General features: G+C 38.3%; 1 protein-coding gene across 2 annotated transcripts in view; it reads right to left on the minus strand.

The window, feature by feature from the left end:
* Nucleotides 1-12,161, minus strand: part of ebf1b (EBF transcription factor 1b) — a 100,729-nt gene that overhangs the window by 34,998 nt on the left and 53,570 nt on the right. For both annotated transcript variants that reach the window (XM_053478405.1, XM_053478403.1), the window contains exon 7: nucleotides 3,200-3,281. In XM_053478405.1, coding sequence (XP_053334380.1) covers nucleotides 3,200-3,281 — 82 coding nt within the window. The remainder of the gene's footprint in view (nucleotides 1-3,199; nucleotides 3,282-12,161) is intronic.

Here is a 12,161-nt window from a genome sequence, read left to right on the forward strand (position 1 = left end):
TTAAAGAGAAATGGATTCCAACTACTACTATACTGTATTAAACAACCTTTTGTATTTAATCTAAACTACCTTGTATTTTTTCTCTCACTATAATTAGATATTGTCTTTTTTTATTCCACTGTATTTTAGAGCAAGGCTATGTTTAATTTCAGTATCTATTTAAAACTTGTAATGCTTCAAACACACTAATTAAAAAAAAAAAAAAAATAAGTGTTTTTAATTTGACTATAATACAAGGTTATTTAATATTTTATTAACTTATGTATTTTTTAAACAAACAACAAAATGTTAAATATTAGCAAAAACGCACTCTAACACTCTATGCACTTAAAATTAAAACAGTAGGCATTTGTGTATGCCTGGTTATAAAATATGAGACCCATCAAATATTAAGTCGCACAGGTAATAAAAAGAATTGAGCGAAAAAGTCCTTATCTTGCTGATCCTTAAGGAAAAAAAATAAAAATAAAAAATTCACCAAAGCCCTCCTCGTACAGTAACTCACACTGGCCATAGCTCAGCACCGGTTTTCTGCTCTTACAGAAAAATAATCCTGAAGTTGATCAGTTTACTTTAACACCTATCTGAAGCATTTTATTCCTGTTTTCCAAAATATCATTTTAAAGTCTTAAAAAGTCAAAGTCTTTCAAAGCAAAACTCTGTATTTATTTCTATTTCTGTTTTGTGTGGTCTTTGAAACATGTTAGTTCTTATCATCATAATAATCATAAAAAAGTTATTACCTTAGCTGACTAAGTAAGAAATGCAGCGTTTTTGTCATATTATCAAGAAAACACAAATCTCTGAGCCTTCTAACCCAAAGTCTATACATTTGACTGTTACAAATCAGTCCTTATAAAAGTGCAAAATAAACATGTAATCTCAGAAAACTTTACTGGTGACAGATGATTTGATCTAATTATGTTGAGCATCTGACATACAAGCCTGTGTTTGCTCTTTCTTCAGAAAAAGATTATAATTAATACAAATGTGATTTGCTCAAGAGCCAGGACTACTAACTCAAGCTTTTTTCTGTGAAATTAATCCAAACCTTTTTACCAATCCGAATAAAATGCAAGCACTGTGGTGCAAAATGTTTCTATACATAAAATTTAAATGAGAACACCATGGTACTGGTCTACAAACTCTGCAGAAATATTTGTTAACGCTCAAATTCCATCCCCTGTCATTTCTATCACTTGAAAATAACACACCTAGCCCCATGTCTCTAGTCCTACAGTATCTGTCCTTAGTATTAAACACACACACACACTATATACACACACTCTGCCTTATATCAAGTCCTCCAGCCTCTCCTCTTGTGCCGTCTGCTCCTCTAAGAACGGCCTGCTCTACATGATTGAAGGCTGATAAGAGCTCGCACTGATTAATTCCATTCAAAGGGAGGCAGCACTTGAGTACCCTGAGACAGTGTCAGAGGACTAATAATGGTTTGGGTTTGGCCTTGCGAGTGGCATTAGCAGCTTAAACAGAGCCCTCTTGTAGCCAAACAAGGAGCCTCTCATTTTAATTGCAGCTGATCTCTGAGAATAGTCCTAGCTCTTGAAAAACAAAGGATTTAGCAAAGAGGAAGAACTCTCCAAGGGCCTGGTACTCTCTATCTCTCTCAACAACCCTAGTCAATTGACTTCTATGTCTCTCACTCCAAATGGATTCATCATAGACATTTCTTCTCTTATGTGTCAGAATTATTGCTGGAACTTCTGTGTGTGCTGTGAATGCGTATATCTACTTGTGACATAAAGCATCTTTCAAAACAAATTTCAAGGCCCTTTTAATTTGTAGCTGCTTTGTGAAAAAAATAGGTTCAACAAGAAAAAAAAAATCTACCCATGATCGACTTTTGTAAGATTGAAGTCTTATTTGGTTTTCATTTTTAAATGTAATGCACTTCATGGTGGTGTAATGCAACTCAATAATAAGTACAGCGTTAGGTTTCCTTCCAAATCATATCACCTGCTGCATCACACACCAGCACCATCTGATGCCATCATGAGATTCATTTAACAGATCATCTTTTATGAATCAGGAACATGACGTGGTGTAGAAATTCTGCATAACACTATAACTCTCCTGTTAACTACATGGAGTCACTTGGCAGTTAATTATTTGAATAAAAAAAAATGCTAAAGAGACTAGACAGATTAGTTATCCAGTAAATGTAGGATTTATCCACCCTTAATAATCCTAAAGTGAAACTTTTTACCTCATGCCAACGCAGACATCTGAGGAATAGTCAATCACCCTTCAAAAAAGGAGTTCAAGGTTGTTCACCTGGCCTCCACATTCCACAGGTCTTATTCTGAACGAGCACAAGTCTGGGGTTTACCAGACATACAAGTCTGGTCCAAAGAGAACCAGAACTGGCGCTAATATCCTGGTGCCAGACACCACGGCACACCTTCAGAAGTCTTGTGAAGCCATGCCCTGAGGGGCCAGAATAGTAATGGTTTTGTTCGAAAACAGAATGAATGATTTATTTTATGAGTCACTAAATACCAATTATATCTAACCAGAAAAGAAAGTAAAGTTGGGATTTTCTTTAAAAAAAAAAAAAAAAAAAACTTGCTTGTTCACTTAAACAAAACATTCTTGTTCACTTAAAAATTTAAACTAACATTTCAACTGTAATCAAAAACACACATTCCACAGCTGCAAGCACCTTGATTTCCTTCAAGTTCTCTCTGTCTCACCACCCCCTTCCCAAAAATACACCAGTAACTGGAATGCTTAAGCCAAAGTGTGTGTGTGTGTGTGTGTGTGTGTGTGTGTGTGTGTGTGTGTGCACTGTGATGGACTTGTGTCCTAGTCATGATGGGCTGGTTTTAGGACTGTGGTCAACATCTTACACACCTTGCTACAGTAAACACCTTCTAGCTCAGATGTCAGTGATATCCTAAAATGTTTTTAAATCTTAATGTCAATTACAATTAAAGGGACTGTTGGTCAAAAGATTAAGAAAGATTAAAGGCCACTATATTTAAGGGTTATGCTGAGCAGATTTATATAATATTACTTTACATTTATTCTACTAGAATTGGGCTTTACATTTTTTTACATTTTACATGACATTACATTTATTATGTACATTTATCCAGTCATTGCAATAAAGGTTAAAAGTGAGAGAGAGAGAGAGAGAGCGAGAGAGAGAGAGAGCGAGAGAGAATACAGTTTCTACCTGAAAGCGTCGCATGTCCCGTGGGTTACCGGCATTCTTCAAACAGTTCTGGTTACATTTCAGGAAAAACTTTAGGAAAAACCTGGGGATAGAGACAGAAATAAAAGGTCAGAACAAGTAATGGAAGCTGGTGCGAGCTTTTGAAGTAGTGCCATCTAATACATGCTACATTCATTAGAAATGGGTGAAGCCCCCTGACATATAATCTCACAGGTTACAAATGAAAAACATGGCATTTTTAGTAATTCGTTCATTTCCTTTTTCCTGTTGAAAGAGAGAGAGAGAGAGAACGAGAGAGAGAGCGAGAGAGATGTTCAACAACATATAGAACAGAATACAGTTGCAACTAGTTAGAATATCTATATTTTTATAAAAGACACAAGCTGTTGCTATTTCGTGTAATAGGGCATCAGGGAAAAGATTAGTTTAATAATGTGTGTGTGTGTGTGTGTGTGTGTGTGTGTGTGTGTGTGTGTGTGTGTGTGTGTGTGTGTGTAAGAGAGAGAGAGAGAGAGAGAGAGAGAGAATCTGACACATTCACACCATAACATTTCCTTTGCTCTTACACACTCCATCTCTAAGCCAAGATACAAAAACATGGCTGGCCAGTAGCACAATTTCCCTCAGTCACAGATGGACATTAAAGTTGTACCAGCAAAATACCAGCTGCTTTTACTGGCAGTGATGTAAGTATGCACACAATCCGTTTGTGTTTGTGTTTGTGTGTGTGTGTGTGTGTGTGTTTTATGGGTTTAGGGGTAATGCCAAAGCAAATGCCAACCAATAAAACTAGAACAGACTCAAATCTCACTTTCAGCGTATTTTCCCTCACCCTGGTCATGCAGAATCTCACAGCTGTTAGTGTGAACACACGCTCCCATGCACACACACATTTTACTTTGCTAAAAAGAAGTTCTGTTTAAAATAGTATCACTGTTTCTCCTTTTTTTTTTTTTGGTTTTAGAATTTAATATTTACTTTGTAAATATTTAATATATACGTGTAATATCTACTTGTGTTCCACTTGGCCATTTTCTTGATTCCCGAACCGCTCTTTGGATTTGTGTCATTTAAAATGAAAAAACAATACTGAAACACTCAGACCCGCTACGTCTTGCTCATCCCCAGGACCACTCCTTCGCTACCACCACCACACTACTTAGGTCGTTGACCGGCCAAGACCCACACAAACCACACGTTACATTTGCACACTGCCAAAGTGCTTTCCTCTCTTCTTCCACTTTTGTGCAACAAGCGAATACTACATCACATGTTCACTAGCTAGTCGCCTCCCACCTCAAGGCTACTACTCGATCAGGGAGGGCCGAAGACCATCACGTGTTTCCTCCAAACCACGTGACGGCAGCATCTTTTCGAACTGCTTACTCACGCACCATTGGGGTCGGCGTAACACAGACAGCGAATCATCCGGGAATCAAACTTGCGATCTCCAGGTGGTGAGGCGAGCACATTAACACTGTGCCCCTCGGGGCCCATCAAGGACACTTTAAACTTTAGAGTGCCCTTTTGGACCTTCCCCTAACCCAGGGCCCAGGACAGTTTACCTGGTGTTCCTTCTATGTTGGCATCCCTGTAAACGTAATAGAGCATCACAGCGCTCCCAACTCATTACACATATACTGTACATGCATATAATCTGGTTTATGCAGGGTTACCCTGTGAGCTTCTGAATTGCTTTATGGATGCCCAATAACCCCAGAAGAGTAAACAAGTACCTGACAAGGAAACTGATGACTGAAACTGAAACAACAGTTTTGGATTTAAGTGTTATTGAGACTGCCTTAGTTAAGTGGCACTGATATACTGTAGTGATGTCTGAATGTCACCATAATATTTGCATGTTTGGAACTGACTGGTGATAAGCTGCCATTTCAGGGAGGCTGATTTTCATCTTAATAGGTGCTTATTAATAAACTTTTTTTATCGTTACATGACTAGTCTAGCCTTATTTTAGAGCACTAAAGTTAATGGAGTGGTGATTGATAAGTAGTCTAAAGACAACTGTATTTATTGCAGTGTATAGCATTGGAAACAAAAATGTACTGGTTCATCAGCTTTTTAAGTGACCAGGTTGGGATGGTTTTGCAGAAAGACAAAAGGTGTGTTTATTAAATAAATCTTGTTACACACAAAACAGACACCTGATGCTTTCATTATTTATAAGACAATGCTGACAGGCATTAAGTTAATGGCATGCCAATTAAAAAGTCCAATTATTACAATGAGAGTGCTCAGTGGGGAAAGTGTGTGTGTGCGTGTGTGTGTGTGTGTGTGGGTGTTTGAGGGGTGGCCTTACACATGCTCACTTTGACCTTTCAATAGCACTAGGGATTAGTGGTCAAAACATGATGGCCTTCTAATACAGACAGACAACCAAAACAGGATAGAAGAAGGGAGGAGGGAAGGAAAAGAGTATTTCCCTGAGTTTACCAAATTTCCTGCTTCTCAGCTAGGAACTTCCTCATGTGATATGTGCTAAAACACATTCTCTCACTCTCTCTCTCTCTCTCTCTTCTTATTACCGCATGGTGGCGCTAATGGGTCAAGACTCCAAGCACAGTGCAGTGATGAGACATTTGAATGGTTCAAATGTTTTAAGAAAAGGCTGGACTTCCATGAGTGATGATCCTGGCCATTCAAAACGTTTTTTTTCCCGGCACACTTGCTCCTTGAAGATGATGATTCATCACCATCCTTCCTGATTTTAATAATGCGTTTTACAGTTTACAACCCGATTTTTATTGTTACAGCAATCTCCTTAGTTGTTTTCTTTGCTTGATGCAGGCCAATAATTTCTGACCCTTCTGAAACAGAGTAACATCTTTGCCACAAGCACAGGATACAGTTTGTCTTCTGACATGGGCATTTAAGAAATACGAAGTTACTCACTGCATTAATTAGAATTAAATAACTTGTTGCCATAAATGAATAAATAAACATAATTTTAAGCCATAAAATGATATAATTTTATTTAAATACCGACCGCTACTAGTCCTAAAAACATGATTCCTTACAAGTCAAAGATTTGTGTTGGAATTTTTACAGTGATTTGCCTCTTGTCTTTTGAAGCAGACCTCATCTGCATATTTACATTACTGATTCAACAGTCTGGATAAAAAAAAAAAATTACACACTTGTATGATTGTTTACAGTTGTGCATTGTATTATTAAACATTACACTATTACACTACTGTTATACCACTATAATACTACTTCTGGCATAATTCAAATTTCCTTCGAAACCACAGCCTTTGCTAAATAGTACAAACTGGGTGAGAGGTATAATGTGTCTTGTAAAGTGGTAATGTGCTTGGTGGTAGGGGTAATGAGGACCTGAAAGACAGCGACCTTTGACCTCCATGTCTATAAGTCACATCTGGCCATCAGTCATCAGACTCCAGAAAGCAACTGAAACCAAGTAATATATTGTGCAAACACCTACACACATATACAAATGCACACACACACACACACACACACACACACAAAGTACTCACATGTCCCAACAGCGATAAGAACATATGTTAATTATTCCACACTCTATATATCTGACACAAGTGTGAGAAAGAGAAAGGGATGCATTTAGGAAGTAATTTAATTTGGTTGCTATATTCAAAACAAGAACCATTAATGCTTTTGCCGTAATTTCACGTGGTGCTAGCCATAGTGCCAGTAAACGAACCCTAGTGAAGTACACTGCCCATAAATTATTCAAAAGCTGAGATGGCAATTATGGCCATGAGCACAACCAACATTAATATTTTATGAGGGCTAACGCATACCTCCAAGTGAATCAGAAAGAAGGGAGAGTCAGAGAGAAAGAGAGAAGATACAGGGAGACTAAGTCAGAGAGGGAGATAAAGAGGGAACGATAAAGAGAGAGTCAAAGCAAGCTAGAGAGAGAGAGAGAGAGAGAGAGTAAAGGTCCCAATAATTTCTTTTTATATTGGTTCTTGGATTGATCTCTGCACCCTCTCTCTTTGCTGTTATCCCACTATTCTCACCAATGTCATCTTATCTCTCATTTACTGTGTGTTTACTGTAGTTTGACTATGGGAAGGCATCAACCAGGAGATACTTTGCTTCAGGCGCTCCCAGTGCACAGACATGGAAGATGCATCAGCAGTAAACGTACAAAAACACCAACTAACTCACAGACCCACAAAATGGTGATTATGGTAAGGATAATGAAAATCAGTGACACCCATAATTAAAAAGATAATGCTTCAGTACCAAAAGCGAAACAAGAAACTCAGTGTGCCCTGACACTTTTGGCATAAATAGTAACATAAAATATTCACCCTTTCCCTCTGATTTAGAATATATTCAAAACATATCTCTACCAAGATGGTTTGCTAAATAGGTCAGCTATGCGACATAAATGCCCTAAATAAGTTATTGTTCCTGAATTATTTTAGTTTCAATTTTTAGATACCAAACACTGATTTATTAGCACTTTTATAATTATTGAGACAGAGTCTGAAATGAGAGAATGTGAGTTATTATGTCTTCTAGTACTTTATGTAAATTGTTGCTTGAGAAGAGAGAGTGGAAGTGAGAAATAACACATGGGAATATTATTTTACATAAGCAACACTTCATATGCAGCACTGGTAATTGATCGTCCCAGTGTAGCAGCACAGACCTGTCAATCAAAACACGGAGACCCTGGAGATATGGAAATCCAGTCTAAAGCACATTCACCTGAATTATGCATATTATCATAATTAGTTTTATGAGGTCATAGTTGCAGGGGAAATGTGACTAGTATTCATCGTACTGATACCCTCTTTAACCAGCATGATTCAGTCATGCTGCTTGTTTTGAGTCAAGAACTAGCTAGCTGAAGTTCTATCAAGGAAACCCCTTTTTTTTTATCTCGACGCTATAAATCAGTCTCTTAAACACACGTGGATGTTTTGGGTGTGTCAGGACTGGGATCTCCCAAAGAAATGGGAGAACGCTTTTAGTTGCACCACTCTGGAGCCTATTTCATGCACACATGCAAAACGGTGTAGTTATGAGCAAACCATTCATAAATTCTTAAACCAAGAGTACCAAGAAGCTTAATCAATGATTCCAGGGCCAATTTCTGGCATAAGTAGGTTACAAATTACGTTATCTGATCTTAACTTGTATAACTTCTTATAATGTTTTGATACCCTTACGGCAAAACCAATCCATATATGTTAGTACTTTGATTGGATCTGCATGCAACATCCCAAACACAGGCCAATCTCATACAGGTCTATTTGACCTCTAGGCATTTATTTCTATCCAGGGAGATATATCTTCGCCACAATCCAGGCAAGTAAGTGAATGAAAAGGAAGACAGACATGGAACGAGAGAAAAGTAGAGAAGGAAAAGGGAAGGTCTCCTTTGGTGTCTGTTGTGGAAGGCTGAAGGCAAACAACTCAATAATTCATGAGAGAGAGATTGATTTCAGGGGCTAGCTCATGGGGTCATGAGGGGGCTGGTATGGTGGGCTAGCAGGGCAATCATTAGCCCCCCCACACACACACACATACACACGAACACACATACACTCTCTCTCTTACACACACACACACACACACTTATGTTAGGCTGCTTAACAGTTAACAGTATAGGGAGGGGGCTTTACCTCTGGAGCTGGCTGATTTATTACTATTGTTTTCTTACTGCACGTGCTGCCTTCATCGCCAGTATTTTCCTTCTGTCCTCTCCAAGGAAACGCTGGTTATCAGAAAGATGCTAATTCACTCTATACATACGGTTTAACAACACTGCAGCATCTGTTAGCAAATCATTTCCAACTTCTCCATCAATCTGAGAACATGTGTCATGAACCTTCTAACACAGAGCTGGCCTGGCAACTTAAGATTTTAAGAAGTGCTTGAGTGGAAAAGCTTGCTCTTTTGTTGCTTCAAACCTCCACAAATAATTCATGGTGAGACCAACAAATCATACTGACAGCAACTGCTTTTACGTCCATTCACTTGTCTGTTCCTGTCTTCAACAGATAAAGATAAAGACACAGTGAGATCGGTCTTTACCAGACCTGGCATGTCATCGTATGCCTACAATCTGATTCTTAACCTGCTTTATTCGTCTTGAACTGTAGATAGAAATTAAGACAATGAACCTCATTTGCACTTATTAACGATAATGTGTCTAATAATTGAATTAATTCACACCTGGTCTGCCCTGTTATGTAATCAATTCTAAAAGTGCTAAGCTCACTTTTTTAAGCTTTATTTTAGCTAGCATTAGCCCACTCCTGTCATCAAACCTACTCTTTATTAACTTAAGATTAATCAACTTATGTCTCATCAAAATGAGTTAGTCCAGCTGCTTCAGTTTTAACATGACCATCATTCCTTCATACCATGCACGGAGCAAACAGCCTGGCAGAACTGCAGTAAGCTTTCCGCATCTAACTCTGAACATGCTAGTTAATTAGCGGCTGGAGATTAGAGGGGATAATGGACAGGAGAAAAGCTTCTTATTATCTTCTGGGATTCTGGGAAAGACACGTATTATTCAAGAGATGCCATCACCTTTTAATTTGCAGCTTAATTACAACGGATGTGCTGCATTTGGAGTTGGCATTAACAGGCACAGGATATTAACGCCATGGCAGAGTAACACTTTTTGATGAGGTTATGTAAAGAATGATTTAAAAAATGTGAGGGCAAGAACAGTTCGGCTGGAGATGACAGGAATAAAATGTCCGAGGAGGCTGGTGCTAATGCTCAGAATAGACATAGTTCTCAATGCTCTTAATACTAACAAAAGTATACTTAATTGAGTGTCATGATTAGAAAGCATTACTCTATGGCAGCACTGACAAGGCGAATGTATTTAAAGCTGAAAATCAGGACTGCTCTACTAGCAGAAAGTTGGGACAATCAATTAAAAATAGGTTAAACATGAATGATTTTTTTTGACATTTTGTAAGATATGTCTCCTGATATAACATTTTAGTATGTTAAAAAAAAAAAACTTTGCAATGACAGGACAAATCCAAGAAACAATGCTCAACCATGCACAATCCATAAATCCATATTTAACAATGATCTACCAAATTAGCTATGCTAACAAGAGTTTCTTTATTTTGGTCCTTTGATATCTCCTCAGTGCAGTTTGGCCTTGTTTGGTTAACGTTATAAATAGCTCCAGGCTAAGACTCTCCTTAAGGTCTTTTATTATTAAGAATATGTATTTCAGGGGAAGTCATGGTTTGTGTCATATTTATCTTGCTGAAAAATGGGCACAAGCATGCATTTCGTCCTGCACCCACTCCTTATTCAAAAGCAATGCGCCCCACTACTGTTGCAATGCATGAAGTGTGTAATTTGATGGGCTCACACAAAGGGAGTACACGTATACACATACATACATCACATTTAGACCTACTAACCCAGAAAAGCAAGGGTGTTTGGCCCAAACCAGCTGGGAGGAGGAGGATGGGACATGAGGGGAACATGTGGTTTTAAGAGAACCAAAGATCCATGTGTGTGTGTGTGTGTGTGTGTGTGTATACGTACTGTGGTAACCCAATCCAGGCACTAAGGCAGGCAGAGGTAATGTTACACAGCCTGAAGGCTGCTACATCTGCACCCAGCCTGCTACGAGTATACACAGAGCCAGCAGCCAAGCTCTCACTGACATCACTCCGCCTGCTCTCTCTGCTCTATGTTACTCACACTGCCAGAGCAAGCAAGCAGGCTGATGCCGAGATAAGGACAGGTACATATCATGCTAATCCTGCTACACAGACCTGGCCGAAGGTTTTGGTTATATGTAAATGTATAAAAGCCTTTAAAAGCCATAGCATGCCTAAGTTGGAAATATGTCGGTAATCTCATGCTTATGAAGGCAGGGTGTTCTATTCTAATAATCGCAATGCTTTTCCAATTATCATTTAAACAATGAAAACAGTTCAAACTTAAATTCATTGAATAAGTAGAGTGGTGTCATTTGATTGTCAACAGATTGAATGCCTTGTGGTAGAAGTGCCAATCATGGCCAGGTCTAACCTCAAAGGTCAAAGGTTGTGACATTAAAAGAGCCTGGGGCAGAAATAGGGGGGATGGATGAGGGAGGCCAAACAGATGGTTTTGATTTACTGTGAAAATTAAACAACCTATACAATTCTTCCTACAAGATTGCCCTGTTCATCTTCCAGTATGACTCAACTCTGGATGTCTTCTTTTTTTTTCCTTCTTGCTTTTTAACATTCTTATTTCTGCCTTTTCACTGTGTCTGTGGGCCTGTAAGGTGATCGATGGTGCTGTGGGTCTCATGCCAGCAGCACTGCCATGGCTAATCCCGGTGGTGGGGGCAGAGGGCAAGAGTAAGGTGGGATAGGTGACAGAGTCATCATCAATATTACAGAGCCTGGTTCCAACTCCCAGGCTGTATGTCTAGCCTAAAGGGCCCTGTCACAGCAATCAGCAGCAGACTCCAGTCTAGACTATGTCATGACCATGATCAAGTATTGGTAAGTTGCAAATAACCAGTTGTAAAAAAGGATGTCTATCACAGTAAGATCAGGAATTCTATTGACCTTTATGTTTTACACAGACGATGTGTTTCAATACTTCATAAACTGAACTTTCTAACCTTTTGGAATTTATATTCTACATATATGCTGCCCAGAGAAAATGCCACATTGATTATTTATTTTAACATAAAATTTTAGAACATTCGAATGGATATATTTTGTGTTGTGTAATAATTGAAAGTATAGTAAAAAAAATTTGTGTGCTCAATATTATATACGTGTATATATAAATATACAGTTTAAAAGAGTCCCACCGCTAAACCAGCAGATCAGATTAGTCCTGCTGTCATGAGGACCAAGGACCCTTTTAAATAAAGTCGAAAAAGATTATTAAAACATTGCAATACTTTGAAAAAAAAGTATCATTGTTAAATCAATAATAACAAAGAGGA

The sequence above is a fragment of the Clarias gariepinus genome, chromosome 19 (genome assembly GCF_024256425.1).
Source record: "Clarias gariepinus isolate MV-2021 ecotype Netherlands chromosome 19, CGAR_prim_01v2, whole genome shotgun sequence".
Classification (NCBI taxonomy): domain Eukaryota; kingdom Metazoa; phylum Chordata; class Actinopteri; order Siluriformes; family Clariidae; genus Clarias; species Clarias gariepinus.